The sequence below is a fragment of the Oncorhynchus nerka genome, linkage group LG4 (genome assembly GCF_034236695.1).
Source record: "Oncorhynchus nerka isolate Pitt River linkage group LG4, Oner_Uvic_2.0, whole genome shotgun sequence".
Classification (NCBI taxonomy): domain Eukaryota; kingdom Metazoa; phylum Chordata; class Actinopteri; order Salmoniformes; family Salmonidae; genus Oncorhynchus; species Oncorhynchus nerka.
This window is the reverse complement of record NC_088399.1, coordinates 98,008,007-98,033,611: the sequence shown is the minus strand read 5'-3', so window position 1 is coordinate 98,033,611 and position 25,605 is coordinate 98,008,007. Positions and strand designations below refer to the sequence as shown.

The following is a 25,605-nucleotide window of genomic DNA, read 5'->3' as shown; positions in this document are numbered from 1 at the left end:
ATATGCAATGGAGGGTTTTACATGGCATCATTGCAGTTAATGCTTTTGTATCTGTTATTAATTCAGATGTTAGAGATGGATGTCCTTTTTGTAATATAAGAGAAACCATTTTTCACTGTTTTATGGAGTGTGAGAGGATAAAACCTCTATTGGAAATGCTGGAATCTTTGTTTAAAGCTGTAGGGGAATTTTTCAATAACACTGTTTTTATTTTGGGGTTTCAATATAGTAAACAACAGAAAAGAAAATGTCAAATGTTAAATTTTATTTTGGGACAAGCTAAGATGTCAATTTTTCTGAGTAGAAAACATAAGATAGAAACGGGATATGGGAAGGATGTAAGATGTGTTTTTAAAGGATTAGTGAAAGCAAGAATAAAAGTAGATTTTGAGTTCTTTTCAGCTGTAAAAGATCAAGGAATAAAATTAAAATAAAGATAACACCAACATAGCGCGTCTTAAAGTCCCAGTGCAGTGAAAAACGTGATTTTCTTGTGTTTTATAAACAGTGTACAGTATTTCCACACAATAAGGTTATTCCTATGTTGTCCTATTATTTGAGGAGAAGTGGGCATACGAAAGAGCGCTTTGTTTTGTAGAGGAGGGGAAATTATTTTTTTGCCGATGAAATAAGTTGAATGTATATATTTTTATTTAGGAATTACATTTGTTGTTTCATTTCTGAAAAGGCAGTGTGTCATTCAAACTCAAACTCTCTGTCTCTCTTTCTGTCTCTCTCTCTCTCTCTCTCTCTCTCTCTCTCTCTCTCCCTCTCTCTCCCTCTCTCTCCCTCTCTCTCTCCCTCTCTCTCTCTCTCTCCCTCTCTCTCTCTCTCTCTCCCTCTCTCTCTCTCTCTCTCTCTCTCTCTCTCTCTCTCTCTCTCTCTCTCTCTCTCTCTCCCTCTCTCTCTCTCTCTCTCTCTCTCTCTCTCTCTCTCTCTCTCTCTCCCTCTCTCTCTCTCTCTCCTCTCTCTCTCTCCCTCTCTCTCTCTCTCTCTCTCTCTCTCTCTCCCTCTCTCTCTCTCTCTCTCTCTCTCTCTCTCTCTCTCTCTCTCTCCTCTCTCTCTCTCTCTCTCCCTCTCTCTCTCTCCCTCTCTCTCTCTCTCTCTCTCTCTCTCTCTCTCTCTCTCTCTCTCTCTCTCTCTCTCTCTCTCTCTCTCTCTCTCTCTCTCTCTCTCTCTCTCTCTCTCTCTCTCTCTCTCTCTCTCTCTCTCCCTCTCTCTCCCTCTCTCTCCCTCTCTCTCTCTCTCTCTCTCCTCTCTCTCTCTCTCTCTCTCTCTCTCTCTCTCTCTCTCTCTCTCCTGTAGCTGGGTGACTCTCTGAATCGTCAGTTTGAGGCGGTGTGTGAGACCATGTTTGGAGAGATTGAGAGTCAAGCGGTGGAAGCCTTGGATCTACCTGGATGCTTCCGGACCCGTTCCCATAGTTACGTCCGTGCCATCCAGGCCGGCTGTTCCCAAGACGACGACTGCCTGTCCGTCTTCTCCATATCGGGACCCCAGGGTAGCATCAAGGGAGGGGCCAGTGAGTTTGTGTGTGTGGTATCAAACCCATCTGTGTTAGCGCTTTAGATCCAAAGAATTAGGACTCAAGTCTTCAGGTCAGGAAATACAACTCATCATAACAGGATTGTTCCCACACACACCACTGGGCTCTCTAGTCATTCCTCTGTTCTCTGTATCCTCTCTCTCTATCTCCCTCTCTCCATTTCTCTATTTCTCCATCTCCCTCTCTCTATCTCCCTCTCTCCATTTCTCTATTTCTCCATCTCCCTCTCTCTATCTCCCTCTCTCCATTTCTCTATTTCTCCATCTCCCTCTCTCTATCTCCCTCTCTCCATTTCTCTATTTCTCCATCTCCCTATCTCCCTCTCTCCATTTCTCTATTTCTCCATCTCCCTCTCTCCATTTCTCTATTTCTCCATCTCCCTATCTCCCTCTCTCCATTTCTCTATTTCTCCATCTCCCTCTCTCTATCTCCCTCTCTCCATTTCTCTATCTCCATCTCTCCATTTCTCCATCTCCCTCTCTCTATCTCCCTCTCTCCATCTCTCCATTTCCCTCTCTCTATCTCCCTCCCTGGTTTAATCTCTCTCTCCTCTGTCTCCATAACGATGACTGGAATGTTTATTATTATCATCATTACTCACTGTTTCCAGCTGCTCTCCTGCTCTCCCTTTATCTCTCATTCTTTCCTTCCTTTATCTCTCCCTCTCTCCTTCCTTTATCTCTCCTTCTCTTCTTCCCTTATCTCTCCCTCTCTCCTTCCCCTTATCGCTCCCTCTCCCCTTCCCTTTATCTCTCCCTCTCCCTCTCTCCTTCTCTCCTTCCCTTTATCTCTCCCTCTCTCCTTCCCTTATCTCTCCTTCTCTCCTTCTCTCCTTCCCTTTATCTCTCCCTCTCTCCTTCCCTTATCTATCCTTCTCTCCTTCTCTCCTTCCCTTATCTCTCCCTCTCTCCTTCTCTTTATCTCTCCCTCTCTCCTTCCCTTATCTCTCCCTCTCTCCTGGGGTGGCAGGTAGCCTAGTGGTTAGAGCATTGGGCCAGTAACCGAAAGCATTGGGCCAGTAACCAAAATCTCAGTCTCCTCCTCTCTCTTTCAAATCAAATCAAATCAAAATCAAATGTATTTATATAGCCCTTCGTACATCAGCTGATATCTCAAAGTGCTGTACAGAAACTCAGCCTAAAACCCCAAACAGCAAGCAATGCAGGTGTAGAAGCACGGTGGCTAGGAAAAACTCCCTAGAAAGGCCAAAACCTAGGAAGAAACCTAGAGAGGAACCAGGCTATGTGAGGTGACCAGTCCTTTTCTGGCTGTGCCGGGTGGAGATTATAACAGAACATGGCCAAGATGTTCAAATGTTCATAAATGACCAGCATGGTCCAATAATAATAAGGTAGAACAGTTGAAACTGGAGCAGCAGCACAGCCAGGTGGACTGGGGATAGCAAGGAGTCATCATAGCAGGTAGTCCTGGGGCATGGTCCTAGGGCTCAGGTCCTCTGAGAGAGAGAAAGAAAGAGAGAAAGAGAGAATTAGAGAGAGCACACTTAAATTCACACAGGACACCGAATAGGACAGGAGAAGTACTCCAGATATAACAAACTGACCCTAGCCCCCGACACATAAACTACTGCAGCATAAATACTGGAGGCTGAGACAGGAGGGGTCAGGAGACACTGTGGCCCCATCCGAGGACACCCCCGGACAGGGCCAAACATTTCTCACTCTTTAACTTTCTCTCCTTATTTATCTCTCCCTCTCTCTTTCCCTTCATCTCTCACTCTCAAACTTTATCTCTGTCTCTCCTTCTTGTATCTCTCCCTCTCTCTTTCCCTTTATCTCTCACTCTCAAACTTTATCTCTGTCTCTCCTTCTTGTATCTCTCCCTCTCTCTTTCCCTTTATCTCTCTCTCTCACCTTCTCTTCTCTGATGTCTAATCCTTCTTGTGTTCATACTCTCTATTTCATTTCCTTTAACTCTCTTCCTCATATGATCTCTTTCCGTTTTTCCCTTTGTTTTTTTTCTCTGTCGTTCAATCTTATTTTCTGTCGTCTAGAATCTACTGTGTGTGTGTGTGTGTGTGTGTGTGCGTGCGTGTGCACGCGTGTGTGTGCGTGTGTGTGTGTGTGCGTGCGTGTGCGTGTGCATGTGTGTCTCTTTCCAGTGAGCATCATCAGTACTTTACAGGGCTCATATTTCCTGGCTTAGACCTGAAAATCCCCCAGAGATTTATCAAAGCTGCTGTGAAGAGTCAAATACAACACTCACAACACACACACTCACTCACAACACACACCCACTCACACACTCACTCACACACACACATACCCAAGCAGAGAGCTTTTCTTGTTGGGTGAGGCTCATCACTTCTTCCCGAGACAAGTGGGTCGGAAATGAAGAAGCAAAACGGTTAAAAACGCTGTGTCTGTATCCACTGCAGAGGACTGTGTGTGCTTGAGGTTCTTCATTTCAATATTCCTCACAGGAAATGGCTTTATCTTCTTAAGAAAATAGTACAGTTAGCTCAGAGGAACAGACATACTGTATTCAGAGGAAGATACTGACAGCTTTCTCATTTATTCTCTCGCTCTCTCTCGCTGTCTCTCTGTCTCTCTTGTTCTGTCTCTGTTTGTATCTTTCTTTCAGTCTCTCGCTGTCTCTCTGTCTCTCTCTGTCTTCTGTCTCTCTCTCTGTCTCTCTGTCTCTCTGTCTCTGTCTCTGTCTCTCTATCTCTCTCTCTCTCTCTCTCTCTCTCTCTCTCTGTCTGTATCGGTCTCTCTCTCCTCACAACATGCACCACACCACATTGGCTTCTGTCTCTAAAATGGAGGATGTATTTTAGCAGCTGGTATTTCAAATGGCAGTGATTACAATCTCTTTCTTCTCTCTGTCTCTATTCTTCCTTTGCTTTCTGTTCATCCTTCTCCTCCCTTCTCTCTCTTTTCATACCCTTGATTTTGGTATCATTCTACAATGATTAGATTCAGATAGTAACTATTGATTATATTCTTCCTCTCTCCCTATCTTCCTCCATCTTTCTCCATCTCCCTCTACTTCTCCCACTGTCTCCCTCCCTCCCTCTCTCTCTCTCTCCCTCCCTCTCCACCTCCCTCTCCCTCTCTCTCTATCCCTCCCTCCCCCTCCCTCTCCATCTCTCTCTCCCTCCCTCTCCATCTCTCCCTCCCTCTCTCACCTCTCTCTCTCTCTCCTTCCCTCTCATATCTCTCTCTCTAACCCTTCATCTTCCTCTCCATCTCCCTCCTCCCCCTCCCTTCTCTCTCTCTCTCTCCAGTTTTCCCATACCGTAAGGGTGGCCCTCCCCCACTCCCTCCTCGTATGTCCAAGCCTATCATCTCTGTGAGGGCTCAGAGTAGTACAGAGTCTACCCAGGATATCTACTTCCAGAACACAGGCCAGCCTGCCCTGGGACGACCCAGGCAACACCATAGCCACTCTGTCGACCTGGGAATCACTGATGGTAAATCAACTAAGTCTAAATGCACCTTTTGCATAAATTCATAACATTTTGGATGAGTGAGATTTGGATGAGTGAGATTTGGATGAGTGAGATTTGGATGAGTGAGATTTGGATGAGTGAATGGGCTTGTGGAGGATTGAGGCCTCCCGAGTGGCACAGTGGTCTAAGACACTGCATCGCAGTCCTAGTCCAGTACTACCACTAGAGATCCTGATTTAAGTCCAGGCTCTGTCTCCGCCGTCCGCGACCAGGGGACCCATGGGGCGGCACACAATTGGCCCAGCGTCGTCCGGGTTAGAGGAGGGTTTGGCCGGCCCAGCGTCGTCCGGGTTAGGGGAGGGTTTGGCCGGCAGGGATGTTTTCTTGTCCCATCACGCTCTAGCGACTCCAAGGCCGGCCAGGCGCATGCTGACACGGTCACCAGGTGTACGGTGTTTCCTCTGACACATTGGTGCGACTGGCACACTGGTGTCAGTGTAGACATTGTTAATTGTGTAAATGACTATTGTAGCTGGAAACGGCAGATATTTAATGGAATATCTACATAGGCGTACAGAGGCCAATTATCAGCAACCATCACTCCTGTGTTCCAATGGCACGTTGTGTTAGCTAATCCAAGTTTATCATTTTAAAAGGCTAATTGATCATTAGAAAACCCTTTTGCAATTATGTTACCACAGCTGAAAACTGTTGTTCTGATTAAAGAAGCGATAAAACTGGCCTTCTTTAGACTAGTTGAGTATCTGGAGCATCAGCATTTGTGGGTTCGATTACAGGCTCAAAATGTCTAGAAACAAAGACTTTCTTCTGAAACTCATCAGTCTATTCTTGTTCTGAGAAATGAAGGCTATTCCATGTGAGAAATTGCCAAGAAACTGAAGATCTCATACAACGCTGTGTACTACTCCCTTCACAGAACAGCACAAACTGGCTCTAACCAGAATAGAAAGAGGAGTGGGAGGCCTCAGTGCACAACTGAGCAAGAGGACAAGTACATTAGAGTGTCTAGTTTGAGAAACAGATGCCTGACAAGTCCTCAACTGGCAGCTTCATTAAATAGTACCCGCAAAACATCCGTCTCAACGTCAACAGTGAAGAGGCCACTTCAGGATGATGGCCTTCTAGGCAGAGTTCCTCTGTCCAGTCTCAACGTCAACAGTGAAGAGGCGACTCCGGGATGCTGGCCTTCTAGGCAGAGTTCCTCTGTCCAGTGTCTGTGTTCTTTTGCCCACCTTAATCTTTTATTTTTATCGGACAGTGTGAGATATTGCTTTTTCTTTGTAACTCTGCCTGTGTGTCTGGTCAGACCTCCAGGAGAACCAGTCCAACTACATCATGTATCTCCTGTCTGTCTCTGTAGTTGTGGTGTCTGGTCAGACCTCCAGGAGAACCAGTCCAACAACATCATGTATCTCCTGTCTGTCTCTGTCTCTGTAGTTGTGGTGTCTGGTCAGATCTCCACGGGATCCAGTCCAACTACATAATCTTTCTCCTGTCTGTCTCTGTCTCTGTAGTTGTGGTGTCTGGTCAGATCTCCAGGGGATCCAGGGAAGGAGGTTACTACACAGGACAAGGACAAGGCCGCTCGCGCCAGCACTCCAACTCAGCCGAGAGTCTGGACGGGGTCCTCCGGGGCGGGCGGGAGATGATGCCCTATGGAGGAGGAGGACAGGGACCCATCAGAGTCAAACATAGTGGCTCCGCGGATAGTCTCTTGGAGGGGCCCAGGGAAGGGAGAGGGGAGAGAGGGATATGAGGCGGGCAGGGGGGAGTCTGTGGAAGTCTGCCTCCCTCCCACAGAACAGTATGGTGCTGAGTAAGATGGGAGGAGGAGGAGGAAGAGGAGGACAGGAGGAGAACAAGACGGAGGGAAGAGGAAGGAATTGGAGGCCTTCTATCGCTGTACAGGTTTGAGGAGGGCTTTTTTTACGTGTCATTTTGTTTTATATATATATATAATATATTCCCATGGTTCTGTTTGTTTATTTCACTGTGTTGTTTGTTTGAATGAAATCTGACCTTTGACCCTGTGTGTGTGTGTGTGTCAGGTGGACAGCCCGGGGACCCTGACAGACTCGGACGCGGAGAGCAAGGCTCTGAGAGAGGTTCACTCTATAGGAGTGCAGGTGGAGGAAGACAAGAGGTACTGCTATAATTACAGCTTAATAACACATTAAAGGTTAACAAATGGCACTGTAAGGAGAATTTCTTCTTTTTTTAAACCAAGTCTAAGAGAGGAGTTGTATTCTTCCTCACTGCCTTCATCTCTACTCTCTCTGTCTCTCTCTCTCTCTCTCTCTCTCTCTCTCTCTCTCTCTCTGTCTCTGTCTCTCTGTCTCTCTGTCTCTCTCTCTGTCTCTCTGTCTCTCTCTCTACTCTCTCTGTCTCTCTCTCTGTCTCTCTCTCTCTCTCTGTCTCTCTCTCTCTCTCTCTCTCTCTCTCTCTGTCTCTCTCTCTGTCTCTCTCTGTCTCTCTCTCTGTCTCTGTCTCTCTCTCTCTCTCTCTCTCTCTGTCTCTCTGTCTCTGTCTCTCTGTCTCTCTCTCTGTCTCTCTCTCTCTCTCTCTCTCTGTCTCTCTCTCTCTCTCTCTCTCTCTCTGTCTCTCTCTGTCTCTCTCTCTCTCTCTCTCTCTCTCTCTCTCTCTCTGTCTCTCTGTCTCTCTGTCTGTCTCTCTGTCTCTGTCTCTCTGTCTCTCTCTCTCTCTCTCTGTCTCTCTGTCTGTCTCTCTGTCTCTCTGTCTCTGTCTCTCTCTCTCTCTCTCTCTCTCTCTCTGTCTCTCTGTCTCTCTGTCTGTCTCTCTGTCTCTCTGTCTCTCTCTGTCTCTCTGTCTCTGTCTCTCTCTCTCTCTCTCTCTCTCTGTCTCTCTGTCTCTCTGTCTCTCTGTCTCTCTGTCTCTGTCTCTCTCTCCCTATCTCTCTCTCTGTCTCAATTCAATTCAATTCAAGGGCTTTATTGGCATGGGAAACATGTGTTAACATTGCCAAAGCAAGTGAGGTAGATAATATATAAAGTGAATATATAAAGTGAAAAACAATACAAATGAACTGTAAACATTACACATACAGAAGTTTCAAAACAGTAAAGACATTACAAATGTCATATTATATATATACAGTGTTTTAACAATGTACAAATGGTTGAAGGACACAAGATAAAATAAATAAGCATAAATATGGGTTGTATTTACAATGGTGTTTGTTCTTCACTGGTTGCCCTTTTCTCGTGGCAACAGGTCACAAATCTTGCTGCTGTGATGTCACACTGCGGAATTTCACCCAGTAGATATGGGAGTTTTTCAAAATTGGATTTGTTTTCGAATTCTTTGTGGATCTGTGTAATCTGAGGGAAATATGTCTCTCTAATATGGTCATACATTGGGCAGGAGGTTAGGAAGTGCAGCTCAGTTTCCACCTCATTTTGTGGGCAGTGAGCACATAGCCTGTCTTCTCTTGAGAGCCATGTCTGCCTACGGCGGCCTTTCTCAATAGCAAGGCTATGCTCACTGAGTCTGTACATAGTCAAAGCTTTCCTTAATTTTGGGTCAGTCACAGTGGTCAGGTATTCTGCCGCTGTGTACTCTCTGTGTAGGGCCAAATAGCATTCTAGTTTGCTCTGTTTTTTTGTTAATTCTTTCCAATGTGTCAAGTAATTATCTTTTTGTTTTCTCATGATTTGGTTGGGTCTAATTGTGCTGTTGTCCTGGGGCTCTGTAGGGTGTGTTTGTGTTTGTGAACAGAGCCCCAGGACCAGCTTGCTTAGGGGACTGACTCTTCTCCAGGTTCATCTCTCTGTAGGTGATGGCTTTGTTATGGAAGGTTTGGGAATCGCTTCCTTTTAGGTGGTTATAGAATTTAACGGCTCTTTTCTGGATTTTGATAATTAGTGGGTATCGGCCTAATTCTGCTCTGCATGCATTATTTGGTGTTCTACGTTGTACACGGAGGATATTTTTGCAGAATTCTGCGTGCAGAGTCTCAATTTGGTGTTTGTCCCATTTTGTGAAGTCTTGGTTGGTGAGCGGACCCCAGACCTCACAAGCATAAAGGGCAATGGGCTCTATGACTGATTCAAGTATTTTTAGCCAAATCCTAATTGGTATGTTGAAATTTATGTTCCTTTTGATGGCATAGAATGCCCTTCTTGCCTTGTCTCTCAGATCTGTCTCTCTCTCTGTTTCTGTCTTTATCTATGTCTCTCTCTCTCTCTCTTCCTTACTGTCTCTCTCTGTCTCTCTCTGTCTCTTCCTTTCTGTCCCCGGGTGTCACACTCTCTCTCTCTCTCTCTCTCTCTCTGTCTCTGTCCCTCTCTCTCGCTCTCTCTCTCTCTGTCCCTCTCTCTTTCTGTCTCTTTCTCTGTCCCTCTCTCTCACTCTCTCTCTCTCTGTCTCTGTCTCTGTCTCCCTCTCTCTTTCTGTCTCTTTCTCTGTCCCTCTCTCTCACTCTCTCTGTCTCTGTCTCTCTCTATGTCTCTGTCTCTGTCTCTGTCTCTCTCTGTCTGTCTCTGTCTCTGTCTCTATCTATGTCTCTCTCTCTCTCTTCCTTACTGTCTCTCTCTGTCTCTGTCTCTTCCTTTCTTTCCCCGGGTGTCACACTCTCACCCTTTTCCGGGTGCACACACAGTAGTCATGGTTACACCCAGTTATTATCGAAGTTGAATCTGACAAAGGAAAAAATTCCCTCAATCTCCCTCATCTGTCTGTCTCTGCATGAATAGTGTCCGTGTGTATTTACAGTAGATACAGCCCAACCCTCCTCCCCTCCTTCCCCTCCTCTCCTCCCAGGCGTGCTCGGTTCAAGCGCTCCAACAGTGTGACGGCCGGCGTCCAGGCAGACCTGGATCCAGAGGGGGGTTACCCAGGCCTCACCTTCGCTGTTCCTACCCAGGATAAGAGCCTCCAGTTCCCAGGCCACACCATCGCTGTTCCTACCCAGGATAAGAGCCCCCAGTTCGGCTGCTCCTTCCAGAGACACTCCTCAGAGCCAGGGTCAGCCGACCAGTACGCAGAGTACCACCGCACGGTCAGTGGTTGGTTAGTTAGTTAGTTAGTTAGTTAGTTAGTTAGTTAGTTAGTTAGTTAGTTAGTTAGTTGGTAAGTAAATGAGCTAGTTAATAAGTTAGCAGTTAGTTAGTAAGTTAGTTGGATAGCAGTTGGTTAGTTACGTAGTTGGTTAGTTGGTTAGTTTATTAGCAGGTATTTATTTAGTTAGTTAGCAGTTAGTGAGTGAGTGAGTTAGTTAGCAGTTAGTTAGTGAGTGAGTTAGTTAGCAGTTAGTGAGTGAGTGAGTTAGTTAGCAGTTAGTTAGTGAGTGAGTTAGTTAGCAGTTAGTGAGTGAGTGAGTTAGTTAGCAGTTAGTTAGTTAGTTTGTTTGTTAGCAGTTAGTGAGTGAGTGAGTTAGTTAGCAGTTAGTTAGTGAGTGAGTTAGTTAGCAGTTAGTTAGTGAGTGAGTTAGTTAGCAGTTAGTGAGTGAGTGAGTTAGTTAGCAGTTAGTTAGTTAGTTTGTTTGTTAGCAGTTAGTTAGTGAGTTTGTTTGTTAGCAGTTAGTTAGTTAGTTAGTTTTTTAGCAGTTAGTTAGTTAGTTTGTTTGTTAGCAGTTAGTTAGTTAGTTAGTTTTTTAGCAGTTAGTTAGTTAGTTGGTTAGTTGGTTCGTTTATTTGCAGGTATTTGTTTAGTTAGTTAGTTTGTTTGTTAGCAGTTAGTTAGTTAGTTAGTTTTTTAGCAGTTAGTTAGTTAGTTGGTTAGTTGGTTCGTTTATTTGCAGGTATTTGTTTCGTTAGTTCGTTAGTTAGTTTGTTAGCAGCTAGTCTGTTAGTTAGTTATCTAGCAGTTAGATCGTTGGTTAGTTAGCAGTTGGTTAGTTCATTAATTAGTTAGTTAGTTAGTTTGTTAGCAGTTAGTCTGTTAGTTAGTTAGTTAGTTGGTTGGTTTATTTGCAGGTATTTGTTCCGTTAGTTAGCAGTTAGTTAGTCATCTAGCAGTTAGATCGTTGGTTAGTTAGCAGTTGGTTAGTTCATTAATTAGTTAGTTAGTTAGTTTGTTAGCAGTTAGTCTGTTTGTTAGTTAGTTAGTTAGTTAGTTAGTTGGTTGGTTTATTTGCAGGTATTTGTTCCGTTAGTTAGCAGTTAGTTAGTCATCTAGCAGTTAGATCGTTGGTTAGTTAGCAGTTGGTTAGTTCATTAATTAGTTAGTTAGTTATTAGCAGTTAGTCTGTTAGTTAGTTAGTTAGTTAGTTAGTTAGTTGGTTGGTTTATTTGCAGGTATTTGTTCCGTTAGTTAGCAGTTAGTTAGTCATCTAGCAGTTAGATCGTTGGTTAGTTAGCAGTTGGTTAGTTCATTAATTAGTTAGTTAGTTGGTTAGTTTATTAGCAGGTATTTTTTCAGTTAGTTAGTTCGTTAGTTAGTTAGCAGTTAGTTCGTTGGTTGGTTAGTTAGTTAGTTAGTTAGCAGGTATTTATTTAGTTAGTTCGTTAGTTAGTTAGTTAATTGGAATGGTAGAATTATATACATGATTTGATAACAAAAGAGAAAAGGTACAATTATGGGTTCATTCCTTGTTCTGGTAAAATGCATTTTTATTGTATAGGGCAGGAAGAAGTTAAAGGCCATAGGGGACACTAAAAATGCAGACACATAGACACTTAAGACCAGCTGGGCATACAAGGAACAAAGGGATAGAAAAAGGAGGGGGTCAGCTAAATGACCAACTGATGGATTGCAGGCATCAGTCACTTCACAGGGGAAACACAAGTCTGTTTGTCTTTGGACAAACCATATGAAGAGCAGGGGACCAGAACAGATGGGAACCCTAAAGCTAAATGAGATGAAAGACACATACAATAGGGACACAGGGTTAATTACAGGGTCTGAGCACAGGCCACAGGAAGGGGGGTGTATATTATCTTTAGGTCAAAGGAAGGGTCTTGACATCATATAATCTGGCCGAAAGCAGATGTGGGGGTCTGAACAAGCAGGGCGGACAGATTGGAATGTAACGTAATTTACATATGGGATGGGCTCATATGTGGATAAATACTGGGGCCAGGGCTCTGGAAAAAAGTGTGTGTTCCGTGGGTCCCCTTTGGGTCCTGCGGGGCTCTCCGACTTACGATACGAGGGTGTATTAAAAGTCTATCATTGAATTCAAAAGTTCTCGGACGTGTCATTTTTGAACTGATTGGCCACTACATTGGTTAGTTTATTAGCAGGTATTTATTTAGGTAGTTAGTTTGTTTGTTAGTTCGTTAGTTTGTTAGTTCGTTAGTTAGTTAGTTCGTTAGTTAGTTAGTTAGCATTTTGTTGGTTAGTTAGCTAGCTATCAATTAGGTAGATAGTTAGTTTGTTAGTAGTAGTTAGCATCTCTAGCTCCTGCGTGAGGATAATATGCAACGCCAGTTTGGCTGCTTTATGTTTATGTTTATTTTCAATACATCATTAAAGAACGTATCTACTTCCTGTCCTCTAATTCCTGTCCTCTTCATCCCCATTGGGACTTCAGTACATCATTAAAGAACATATCTACTTCCTGTCCTCTAATTCCTGTCCTCTTCATCCCCATTGGGACTTCAGTACATCATTAAAGAACATATCTACTTCCTGTCCTCTAATTCCTGTCCTCTTCATCCCCATTGGGACTTCAGTACATCATTAAAGAACGTATCTACTTCCTGTCCTCTTCATCCCCATTGGGACTTCAGTACATCATTAAAGGACTGATCTACCTCCTGTCCTCTTCATCCCCATTGGGACTTCAGTACATCATTAAAGGACTTATCTACTTCCTGTCCTCTTCATCCCCATTGGGACTTCAGTACATCATTAAAGAACGTATCTACTTCCTGTCCTCTTCATCCCCATTGGGACTTCAGTACATCATTAAAGAACTTATCTACTTCCTGTCCTCTTCATCCCCATTGGGACTTCAGTACATCATTAAAGAATTTATCTACTTCCTGTCCTCTACTTCCTGTCCTCTTCGTCCCCATTTGGGACTTCAGTACATCATTAAAGGACTTATCGACAATTGAAGTCAGAGGATTACATACAGTTTAGCCAAAAACATTTTAACTCAGTTTTTCACAATTCCTGACATTTAATCCCAGTAAAAATTCCCTGTTTTAGGTCAGTTAGGATCACCACTTTATTTTAAGATGTGAAATGTCAGAATAATAGTAGAGACAATTATTTATTTCAGCTTTTATTTCTTTCATCACATTCCCAGTGGGTCAGAAGTTTACATACACTCAGTTAGTATTTGGTAGCATTGTCTTTAAATTGTTTCACTTGGGTCAAACATTTCAGGTAGCCTTCCACAAGCTTCCCACAATAAGTTGGATGAATTTTGGCCCATTTCTCCTGACAGAGCTGGTGTAACTGAGTCAGTTTTGTAGGCCTCCTTGCTTGCACACACTATTTCAGTTCTGCCCACAAAGGTTCTATTAGATTGAGGTCAGGGCTTTGTGATGGCCACTCCAATACATTGACTTTGTTGTCCTTAAGCCATTTTGCCACAACTTTGGAAGTATGCTTGGGGTCATTGTCCATTTGGAAGACCCATTTGCGACCAAGCTTTAACTTCCTGACTGATGTCTTGAGCTGTTGCTTCAATATATCCACGTAATTTTCTTACCTCATGATGCATCTATTTTGTGAAGTGCACCAGTCCCTCCTGCAGCAAAACTATCCCACAACATGATGCTGCCACCCCCGTGCTTCACGGTTGGGATGGTGTTCTTCGGCTTGCAAGCCTCCCCCTTTTTCCTCCAAACATAACGATGGTCATTATGTCCAAACAGTTCTGTTTTTGTTTCATCAGACCAGAGGACATTTCTCCAAAAAGTATGATCTTTGTCCTCATGTGCAGTTGCAAACTGTAGTCTGGGTTTTATATGGAGGTTTTGGAGCAGTGGCTTCTTCCTTGCTGAGCGGCCTTTCAGGTTATGTCGATATAGGACTCGTTTTACTGTGGATATAGGTACTTTTGTACCTGTTTCCTCCAGCATCTTGACAAGGTCCTTTGCTGTTTTTCTGGGATTGATTTGCACTTTTCGCACCAAATTACGTTAATCTCTAGGAGACAGAACGCATCTCCTTCCTGAGCGGTATGACGGCTGCGTGGTCCCATGGTGTTTCTCCCAAGGATGAACCAGTCTATTAAAAAAATTCTGAGTTCTTGGCTGCTTTCTTTTGATTTTCAGAATCACTGAGTTTGAAGGTAGGCCTTGAAATACATCGACATGTACACCTCCAATTGACTCACATGATGTCAATTAGCCTATCAGAAGCTTCTAAAGCCGTGACATCATTTTCTGGAATTTTCCAAGCTGTTTAAAGGCACAGTCAACTTAGTGTATGTAAACTTCTGACCCACTGGAATTGTGAAACAGTGAATTATAAGTGAAATAATCTGTTTGTAAACAATTGTTGGAAAAATTACTTGTGTCATGCACAAAGTAGATGTCCTAACCGACCTGCCAAAACTATAGTTTGTAAACAAGACATTTGTGGAGTGGTTGAAAAACAAGTTTTAATGACTCCAACCTAAGTGGATGTTAACTTCCAACTTCAACTGTGCTTCCTGTCCACTTCATCCCCATTGGGACTTCATTACATAATGATAATCCACTTCTTCCTATTAAACAACAGAAAATCTTGAAAGTATCCATCAAACTAACTTGACCTGCTTTTAATTAAACCCTTTTATTCTTTTAGGGAGCTTAAGTCACAAACTTCCTGTGTTGAGTTGTTTCATGTTGAGCTAAGCCTTAGCTTATCAACTAGCATAACTGGTTGTTTCATGTTGAGCTAAGCCTTAGCTTATCAACTAGCATAACTGGTTGTTTCATGTTGAGCTAAGCCTTAGCTTATCAACTAGCATAACTGGTTGTTTCATGTTGAGCTAAGCCTTAGCTTATCAACTAGCATAACTGGTTGTTTATTGTAGAGCTAAGCCTTAGCTTATCAACTAGCATAACTGGTTGTTTATTGTAGAGCTAAGCCTTAGCTTATCAACTAGCATAACTGGTTGTTTAATGTTGAGCTAAGCCTTAGCTTATCAACTAGCATAACTGGTTGTTTCATGTTGAGCTAAGCCTTAGCTTATCAACTAGCATAACTGGTTGTTTATTGTAGAGCTAAGCCTTAGCTTATCAACTAGCATAACTGGTTGTTTATTGTAGAGCTAAGCCTTAGCTTATCAACTAGCATAACTGGTTGTTTATTGTAGAGCTAAGCCTTAGCTTATCAACTAGCATAACTGGTTGTTTAATGTTGAGCTAAGCCTTAGCTTATCAACTAGCATAACTGGTTGTTTCATGTTGAGCTAAGCCTTAGCTTATCAACTAGCATAACTGGTTGTTTAATGTTGAGCTAAGCCTTAGCTTATCAACTAGCATAACTGGTTATTTAATGTTGAGCTAAGCCTTAGCTTATCAACTAGCATAACTGGTTGTTTAATGTTGAGCTAAGCCTTAGCTTATCAACTAGCATAACTGGTTGTTGCTACTGGTTGTCTCTAGGTGCACACCCAGGGCCAGTGGACCTACAGAGAAGACTATGTCCAGGATGGTTACGCTACAGACAACCACCAGATCCCCCCGCTGCCCCCGCGGGCCCACTCCCCCCTACCCCTCGCTGCAGACCGTGGAGGCTGGACAGGTACACCCCAGCCCTCGCTGGAGGGGGGCCCTCGGAGTCTGCCTGACTCTGGTCGCGCCTCGCCCTGTCTGAGAGACGGAGAGTTTTTCCTACGCCTCCTTCAGATGGAGGTGGAGAGGATGGAGGGATGGTGTCAGAACATGGAGAGAGAGGCGGAGGAGAACGAGCTGCCGGAGGAGGGTGAGGAAAGGGGAAGGAGGGGTGGGGGGGGAGACGTTGGATGACGGGTGGGGACTGTCAGAAAGAGGACTAAGTTATAGGAAATACGGACTGGTTTAAACCTCAGCTCACAAATGACACACGTTTTACTTTCTACTTCCTGTGTTCTGACTCTCCCTCTTCCTGTTTCCTGTGTGTTTCCTGTCCAGTTCTGGAGCTGATCCGTAACGCGGTGGGCAGTGCCCAGATGCTCATGTCTCAGAAGGTCCAGCAGTTCTTCCGTCTGTGCCAGCAAAGCGTGGTGGGTGTGTGTGTGTGTGTGTGTGTGTGTGTTTTTGGTTTTACTATCCTTGTGGGGACCAGAAGTCCAAGGGGGAAAAAACTCATACAAGAAGGGACATCTCCCCACAAGGAAAAAGCCTATTTTAGGCTTAGGGTTTAGGTTTAGGTTAAGGGTTAGGGGTTATGGTTAGGGGTTATGGTTAGGGGTTATGGTTAGGGGTTATGGTTAGGGGTTAGGTTTAGGTTAAGGGTTACAATTAGGGTTAGGGGTTATGGCTAGGGGTTATGGTTAGGGAGAGTCTGTGTTCTCTGTCTACCTATGAAGAACTCATAGCCCTAACTATGGCCATTTATTCTACAGTTTATTCACAGTTTTCTCCTAACTGGTTCTCATGATTCCCACCCTACTTATGAATTTTAAAAAATTGCCCTTCCCTCCACCCCTCATCCCTCCAGGATCCCTCAGCATACCCCCAGCCCACCTCTCAGGACCTGTCCGGGCTCTGGGACCTGCTCCAGCTCAACATGGAAGACGTCAGGGTCAAGTTCCAGCACCTCCAGAGGCTCAAGGACTCCGGCTGGAGGCTGCCCCCAGACAAGAAGGTGAGAGCTGGGGTGTCGGCTTGACCCTGCTGCCTCCTGATCCTGGGTCATTCCCCAGAGTGTCAAGATGGCGGTGTGTCAGAGAGTGGCACAGATGGTGCTGCTGCCCCCGCGAGCAAGCCCTGGCTGTGAAACTGCACAACGTCATAAGAAATTGAGGAGAGAGGCTTTGAGCCGAAATGGCATTGAGCTCTAAAGCTTTGTGTTAGTTCTGAAAGAAAGGAACTGAGCCTGTTTGAGCTAAAATGACTGAGTGTTGTTTCCAAGCTTTATGGCAATACTTCTAAAATGCAGTGCATTCAGAAAGTATTCAGACCCCTGGACTTTTTCCACATTTTGTTACGTTACAGCCTTACTATAACATTGATTACATTTTCCCCCTCAAATCTACACATAATACCCCATAATGACAAACCAAAAACAGGTTATTAGAATTTCTTGCAAATGTAAAAAAAAAACTTTTTTTAGAATAATTAAATATCACATTTAGATAAGTATTCAGATCCTTTACTCAGTACTTTGTTGACGCACCTTTGGCAGCGATTACAGCCTTCAGTCTTCTTGGGTATGACTCTACAAGCTTGGCACACCTGTACTTGGGGAGTTTCTCCCATTCTTCTCTGCAGATCCTCTCAAGCTCTGTCAGGTTGGATGGGGAGCGTTGCTGCACAGCTATTTTCAGGTCTCTCCAGAGATGTTCGATCAGGTTCAAGTCTGGGCTCTGGATGGGCCACTTAAAGACATTCAGAGACTTGTCCCGAAGCCACTCCTGCGTTGTCTTAGCTGTGTTCTAGGGTCGTTGTCCTGTGGGAAGGTGAACCTTCACCCCAGTCTGAGGTCCTGAGTAGATTTGTATCAAGGATCTCTCTGTACTTTGCTCTGTTCATCTTTCCCTCTTTCCCGACTAGTCTCCCAGTCCCTGCCACTGACACTGCTGAAAAACATCCCCACAGCATGATGCTGCCACCACCATGCTTCACAGTAGGGATGGTGCCAGGTTTCCTTCAGACGTGACGCTTGGCATTCAGGCCAAAGAGTTCAATCTTTGTTTCATCAGACCAGAGAATCTTGTTTCTCATGGTCTAAGTCCCTTAGTCCCTTAGGTGCCTTTTGGCAAACTCCAAGTGGGCTGTCATGTGCCTTCCTTCTGGCCACTCTACCATAAAGGCCTAATTGGTGGAGTGCTGCAGAGATGGTTGTCCTTCTGGAAGGTTCTCCCATCTCCACAGAGGAACTCTGGAGCTCTGTCGGAGTGACCATCGGGTTCTTGGTCATCTCCCTGGCCAAGGTCCTTCTCCCCCGGGTGCTCAGTTTGGCCCGGCGGCTGACTCTAGGAAGTGTCTTAAAATTCTTCCATTTAAGAATGATGGAGGCCACTGCGTTCTTGGGGACCTTCAATGCTGCAGAATGTTTTGGTACCCTTCCCCAGATCTGTGCTTCGACACAATCCTGTCTCGGAGCTCTACGGACAATTCCTTCGACCTCATGGCTTGGTTTTTGCTCTGAAGTGTACAGTCAACTGTGGGACCTTACAGTATAGACAGGAGTGTGCCTTTCCAAATCATGTCCAATCAATTGAATTTACCACAGGTGGACTCCAATCAAAGTTGTAGAAACATCTCAAGGATGATCAATGGAAACAGGATGCACCTGAGCTCAATTTAAAGTCTCACACCAAAGGGTCTGAATACTTATGTAAATAAGGTATTTCTGTTTTATAATTATGTAAATAAGGTATTTCTGTTTTATAATTATGCAAATAAGGTATTTCTGTTTTATAATTATGTAAATAAGGTATTTCTGTTTTATAATTATGTAAATTTATGTTTATTATGTAAATGATATATAATTATGTAAATAAGGTATTTCTGTTTTATAATTATGTAAATGAGGTATTTCTGTTTTATAATTATGTAAATGAGGTATAATTATGTAAATGAGGTATTTCTGTTTTATAATTATGTAAATGTATGTTTATTATGTAAATGATATATAATTATGTAAATAAGGTATTTCTGTTTTATAATTATGTAAATGAGGTATTTCTGTTTTATAATTATGTAAATGATATATAATTATGTAAATAAGGTATTTCTGTTTTATAATTATGTAAATGAGGTATTTCTGTTTTATAATTATGTAAATAAGGTATTTCTGTTTTATAATTATGTAAATAAGGTATTTCTGTTTATAATTATGTAAATTTATGTTTATTATGTAAATGATATATAATTATGTAAATGAGGCGTCTCAGTATTTATTTATTTTGTAACAAATTTGTTTAAAAAAAAATTACAAATATTTTTTGCTTAGTCATTATATTGTATTGTGTGTAGATGAGTAAAAACGTAACAAAATGTGGATACTCACCAAATGCACTGTGTTGTTTATTTACATCTGATATATTGTTTTAGGAGAGACAGGAAGTTCTACACTCCCAGTAGCAACTATGAACTATTGTTCTTCCTCTGTTTACGTCTTTATTTGCTCTGAATATTCTGTCTTTTTCCCCTTTTTATTGTTAATTGTTTAATCTCATTATTTGTCTTTCTGCCCCTACAATCTTCTATTGGATCTTCTCATTTTCTCACTCTTTCAACCCTTTCCCTCATTCTCCCTCATCTCCCTCATCTCCCTCATCTCCCTCAATCTTCCTCATCTCCCTCATTCTCCCTCTTCTCCCTCATCTCCCTCATTCTCCCTCATCTCCCTCATTCTCCCTCTTCTCCCTCATTCTCCCTCAATCTCCCTCATCTCCCTCATTCTCCCTCTTCTCCCTTCATCTCCCTCATTCTCCCTCATCTCCCTCATTCTCCCTCATCTCCCTCATTCTCCTTCATCTCCCTCATTCTCCCTCTTCTCCCTCATTCTCCCTCTTCTCCCTCATCTCCCTCATTCTCCCTCATTCTCCTTCATCTCCCTCATCTCCCTCATTCTCCCTCATTCTCCCTCTTCTCCCTCATCTCCCTCATTCTCCCTCATTCTCCCTCAATCTCCCTCAATCTCCCTCATCACCCTCATTCTCCCTCATTCTCCCTCATTCTCCCTCATTCTCCCTCATTCTCCCTCATTCTCCCTCATCTCCCTCATTCTCCCTCATCACCCTCATTCTCCCTCATTCTCCCTCATCACCCTCATTCTCCGTCATTCTCCCTCATTCTCCCTCATCTCCCTCATTCTCCCTCATCTCCCTCATTCTCCCTCATCTCCCTCATCTCCCTCATTCTCCCTCATTCTCCCTCATCTCCCTCATTCTCCCTCATCTCCCTCATTCTCCCTTATTATCCCATGACCCTGCTCCATCCTTCCATAATGTCCACCCCTCATCCCCCTCTTCCTCTCACCCCCCTCATCCCCTTCCTCTCATCCCCCCCTCTTCCCCCTCTTCTTCCTCTCACCCCCTCCCCTCATCTCCCCTTCCTCTCATCCCCCTCTTCCCCTCATTCCCCTCTTCCCCTCATCCCCCTTCCCCTCATTCCCCTCATCCCCCCTCCCCTCATCCCCCTCTTCCCCCTCCCCTCATCCCCTCTTCCCCTCATCCCCCTCTTCCCCTCATCCCCCTCCCCTCATCCCCCTCTTCCCCCTCCCCTCATCCCCCTCTTCCCCTCATCCCCCTCTTCTCCTCATCCCCCTCCCCTCATCCCCCCTTCCCCTCATCCCCCTCATCCCCCTCAGGATGACAAGAAGCTTCCTCCCCCACTACCAAAGAAGCCAGCTGGGGGGGTGAGCGGCAGTCTCCGTGCCGACAGCGTCAACGACCTCTCAGTGGAACGAGGGGTAGGAGGAGGCGGAGGGGTGCTGGTGATGGCCCGTAGCGGGGGTGTGGGACGGGCCGTGCCTATCCGGGAGAAGTCCTTAGACCTGGGGGACAGACAGAGGACTGAGGCACGCAGGAGACTGCTCCAGACCAAGAGGTCCTCTTCCTTCAGACAGAACTCAGCCACGGAGAGCGCCGACAGCATCGAGATTTACATCCCAGAGGCTCAGACCCGGCTCTGAACATGGAGATGGAGAGCCCTTTATCCCAGTGAACAGAACCGACCCGACGCCTGGGATAGCCTAAATATAGAGATATAGCTAGCTATCCCACCCTAGAGCGACCACAACCATTAAGATCTACATCCCGGAGGCTCAGACCCGGTTCTGAACACTGGAACCAACTAAACGTGGAGATACAACCTATTTTCTGAGGATCCTAGATCAACCAAAACTCTCCCAAGTTCCATGCACTGATCCCCCCCCCCTCATCTCCCAATGACGATATAGGCCATACTGACTTTCTCAAGCCTTCACTGTTGGGGGATGCTGGGTCCCATCGTCATGCCATTCCAAGGACAAGGCAAGACAGAAGGGGAGAGCCATTTGTGCCCTGGAACTTTGAATCCCCAATAAACAAACACAAACAATCTGTAGAGAGAATGATGACTACGGGATCACAGTTGACTCCACACACACATTTATTTCCCTCATCTCGGGGGGAGAGAGAGATAGAGCTGTAAAATACAGTGACAGTCATGCAATAGTAGCATGTCTGTGCATGCCTGTCCACCTATAGCGTAGCCTAGCCAAGCCTGGAATAGCCTAGCCTATCTTAGCCTCAGCTCATCTTAGCCTCTTAGCCTATTTTAGCCCATCTTAGCCTTTTAGCTCATCTTAGCTCATCTTAGCCTCTTAGCCTCTTAGCTCATCTTAGCCTATCTTAGTCTCTTAGCCTATCTTAGCCTAGCTTCCATCTTCACAGGAAATAAGGGCTTCACAAATCTCAACCACTCTTGTGGGCATGGAGCAGATTCTCCCTCTAAATGGCCACTCAACATCACCCTAAGGCTCTAAGGTAATCTCAATATCAACTAGCTACCGTTTGATGCCATTTGGCTAGTTGGCTACATCCTCTGAAGACTGTGTTAATACACACTCACTCAACATTCAACTACGGATGTCATTTAACCTACATGCCTCCTACACATGTCCCAGTCAACACTCGTTCACCTAAGGTTTTATTCTCTCACGACTCCTTCCTATTGGCCCGAGCATCCATCAATCTACCAGCTGTCTGGGTAGCTGTACTGTTTATCTATCTAGTGTTGGACGGGCAGACGGGGTACCTGAGCTAGAGTTTCTTGCAGCTCTGAGAGGCGTGTCCTAAGCACTGCCGACTCCTCCCCCTCGGTACACGTCCCTGTGGTAACCCGCCTCAGCTCTTCCTGGTGGGCGTGGCTGACGGCCTGAAGGGCCGCCTCCTGCTCTTCGTTCTTAGTGTTCAGAGAATAGATCACCTGATGACTTGACAGCCAGAGAACATCACAAACAAACAAAAAAAAAACTTGAAGCTGTTTTCTTTTTTTTAGATATTCCTTCTGAAGTGTAAAAGGTTTGGTGGGTGATTCTTATTTTTTTTTTGAGTTTTAGAGTTTTTCAGAATATTTAAATTTCACAACAGGGGATCCATTTTCACTGTGAGACAATGGCGCCCCCTGGTGGGCAAATGAGAATCACAGAATCACTGTCAGAAGAGGAGGGTGTGTGGGATTGGGGAATAACGGCCTCAAAAAAACTTACGTAGCAAAAAAAGTCTTATGTACTTTTTAGATATATTACATTTCCAACAAAAAATGCTTTTTTCAAGATTGGATCGACAAGCAAAATGGCAAAATGAATCGAAGAGCTGCCAAGGCCCCAGGCGATTTCTCTGCCTGTCAGCTTCCTCCTCCCTGTAACTTCAGCACAAGACACACCCTTCCAGAGGAGAGAGGGATTAACTCTTTGCTCTCCTTTCACCCCCCCCTCTCTCTTCCTGCCTCTCAATTCAATTCAATTCAAGGGGCTTTATTGGCATGGGAAACATGTGTTAACATTGCCAAAGCAAGTGAAGTAGATAATATACAAAAGTGAAATAAACAATAAAAATTAACAGTAAACATTACACATACAGAAGTTTCAAAACAATAAAGACATTAGAAATGTCATATTATATATACAGTATATACAGTTTCTCTCTCTTCCTCTTTCCCCCCTCTCTCTCTCTCTCTTCCTGTCTCCCTCTCTCTCCCTTTCTCTCTTCCTCTCTCTCTCTCTCTCTCTTACTTCCTGTCTCCCTCTCTCTCCCTTTCTCTCTTCCTCTCTCTCTCTCTCTCTTTCTTCCTGTCTCCTCTCTCTCTCTCTCTCTCTCTCTCTTTCTTCCTGTCTCCCTCTCTCTCCCTTTCTCTCTTCCTGTCTCCCTCTCTCTTCCTGTCTCCCTCTCTCTCCCTTTCTCTCTCTCTCTCTCTCTCTCTCTCTTTCTTCTCTCTTTCTTCCTTTCTTCCTGTCTCTCTCTCTCTCTCTCTCTCTTCCTGTCTCCCTCTCTCTCTCTCTCTTCCTGTCTCCCTCTCTCTCTCTCTCTCTCTCTCTCTTCCTGTCTCCCTCTCTCTCCCTTTCTCTCAGAAGCCTTGTCATGTGTTGCCTATACAGTGAAATCCAGTCTAATTCACTAAAACCTTCCTCTCCAGAATCTTTTAAAACATAATTCAATGTCCCTTCTCTTTTCCCCTCTAAAAAAAAGAGAATTGGAACGAGGGACGGAAACAGAGAGAAGGCACAGTACCATACTGTAGGCTGGGTGGGTCACATGGTCTTATCTGTCTCCAATAACAAAGGAATTATTGATGAGTTTTTTTTGCCCTAGAACATTTTCAAGGGGCTCTGAAATACTGTGGATTTGAAGAAAAAAAAACATTTGAATTTAAGAGACAAAAACAGAAAAGAAAAAAAAAGAAATGATTTCCCTCCAAGCCGTGTGTTTGCACCCGCAATTATGGGTGACATTTTACGATGAACAAGGGCTGCGTTTTGCAGTGTGTGTAGACTTGTATTTTTGAGCTATATACTTGAAGCCCAATTGTGATTGGTGATTCTGTTATCATGACCTGGCTATTCCTTTTATATAATCAGAAAATGTAATGAGCTGAAAATGTAATATTTAATGTGAGATGTATATTTTAGTATGTTATTTACCTACATTTCTAGATTAGTAGAGATGTAAAGGAAATACACATAGAAAAGATGTGCAACTATAACTATAGTACTATAAACTACAGCATTGTGTAATATTACAGATATTTGGCATATCCAGAAGTCGTTTTTCAAATGTGGTGAATTAATGTGTAGGAGTGGTATGGTCCAATCACAGGGTATAACTGATTAATTAATGTGTAGGAGTGGTATGGTCCAAATCACAGGGTATAACTGATTAATTAACGTGTAGGAGTGGTATGGTCCAAATCACAGGGTATAACTCATTAATTAACGTGTAGGAGTGGTATGGTCCAAATCACAGGGTATAACTGATTAATTAATGTGTAGGAGTGGTATGGTCCAAATCACAGGGTATAACTCATTAATTAACGTGTAGGAGTGGTATGGTCCAAATCACAGGGTATAACTCATTAATTAACGTGTAGGAGTGGTATGGTCCAATCACAGGGTATATCTGATTAATTAATGTGTAGGAGTGGTATGGTCCAAATCACAGGGTATAACTGGTATCTGCTATTTGGCAAATATGCTCTTTATATCAATAGTCCAACCTCTCTCTCTCTCTCTGTCTCTCTGTCTCTCTCTCTCTTTCTCTGTCTCTCTCTCTCTGTCTCACTGTCTCTCTCTCTGTCTCTCTCTCTCTGTCTCTCTCTCTCTCTCTCTCTCTGTCTCTCTCTCTCTGTCTCTCTGTCTCTCTCTCTCACACTTCGTCTCTCTCTCTCACACTCCGTCTCTCTCTCTCTCTCTGTCTCTCTCTCTCTCTCTCTCTCTCTCACACACTCTCTCTCTCTCTCTCTCTCTCTCTCTCTCCTCTCTCTCTCTCTGTCTCTCTCTCTTCCCAACTCCATGTGCCTAACCAGCTAGATGTGGGGGGTTTTTCTTGTAACATACTAAAGGTTTATACACAAATATGTAAATATTCTGGAGAGAAATATTATGGAACAGTATGTGATTTAGTATGAGTTAGGCAGAGGTCTATCTTTCCTTTAGATAACGCTGTAGTCCTGTTTAGGACGCCCAGATCTTTCCCCCGTTAGTTTAACCACAAGCCAGAATGATATATATCTCAGGGCCTTTTTCCCATTTTGGAGACTCTTCAAATATCATTAAATTGAAAACTTTTATTTCTCCACTGAATAACCTACCACAGATGGTTTAGGCTGGGATTCAAATCCGCGTTCGCGGAGATTTCATTCACAGTAAATGCCAACACATGCTCCATAAGAAATGTAGTAGAGATGAAATGTCCTTAATTAAAAGGCTGCAATGCTTGTAACCCCAAACGTGGATTTGACTTCTAAACGTTCCCCTGCATCCCCCAAGAGGGGTATTGCGTTAAGCGTTGAAACCTCTCAAGACAAAACAAAAGCACAAAGACAGAAATCACTGCACCTCTTTCCACTGTCAACGATTCTCCTGGAGACAGTTTTTCCTAAGGATTATCTACTTGAAGCACGAGCACGACACACGGAGGGATGTTTCACTCAGCCTCGGAAATGCCTCGGAACAGCCTCGGAACAGCCTCGTCATATTTTAACACCCCGCTTTCATCCCGCTGGTTATTCTTTCAGAGGGAGTAACAACGTCAAAATGAATCAGAGTATAACCTGGCCTTCGTGCCTTTTAAACAGGTCTGTTAAAAACACACTTTCTGCAGATGGATGCAACTGCCATAGACTGTCAACTGTGTGATAGACTGTCAACTGTGTGATAGACTGTCAACTCCTCTACTCTCTGTGATAGACTGTCAACTCCTCTACTCTCTATGATAGACTGTCAACTCCTCTACTCTCTGTGATAAACTGTCAACTCCTCTACTCTCTGTGATAGACTGTCAACTCCTCTACTCTCTGGGATAGACTGTCAACTCGTCTGTGTGATAGACTGTCAACTCCTCTACTCTCTGGGATAGACTGTC

The 25,605-nt window shown here is 44.1% G+C and overlaps 1 protein-coding gene across 1 annotated transcript in view; it reads left to right on the top strand.

Annotated features, from left to right (window-relative positions):
• Positions 1–21,338, top strand: part of LOC115123141 (disks large-associated protein 2-like) — a 46,128-nt gene extending 24,790 nt beyond the window's left edge. Inside the window, 11 exon segments of the mRNA XM_065018061.1 lie at positions 1,306–1,522; positions 4,797–4,982; positions 6,343–6,375; positions 6,539–6,706; positions 6,709–6,890; positions 7,031–7,125; positions 9,762–9,999; positions 15,494–15,812; positions 16,001–16,092; positions 16,530–16,676; positions 20,352–21,338. Of these exon segments, the coding sequence (XP_064874133.1) occupies positions 1,306–1,522; positions 4,797–4,982; positions 6,343–6,375; positions 6,539–6,706; positions 6,709–6,890; positions 7,031–7,125; positions 9,762–9,999; positions 15,494–15,812; positions 16,001–16,092; positions 16,530–16,676; positions 20,352–20,675 (2,001 nt within the window). The 3' untranslated portion in view covers positions 20,676–21,338.
• Positions 21,339–25,605: the final 4,267 nt, after the last annotated feature.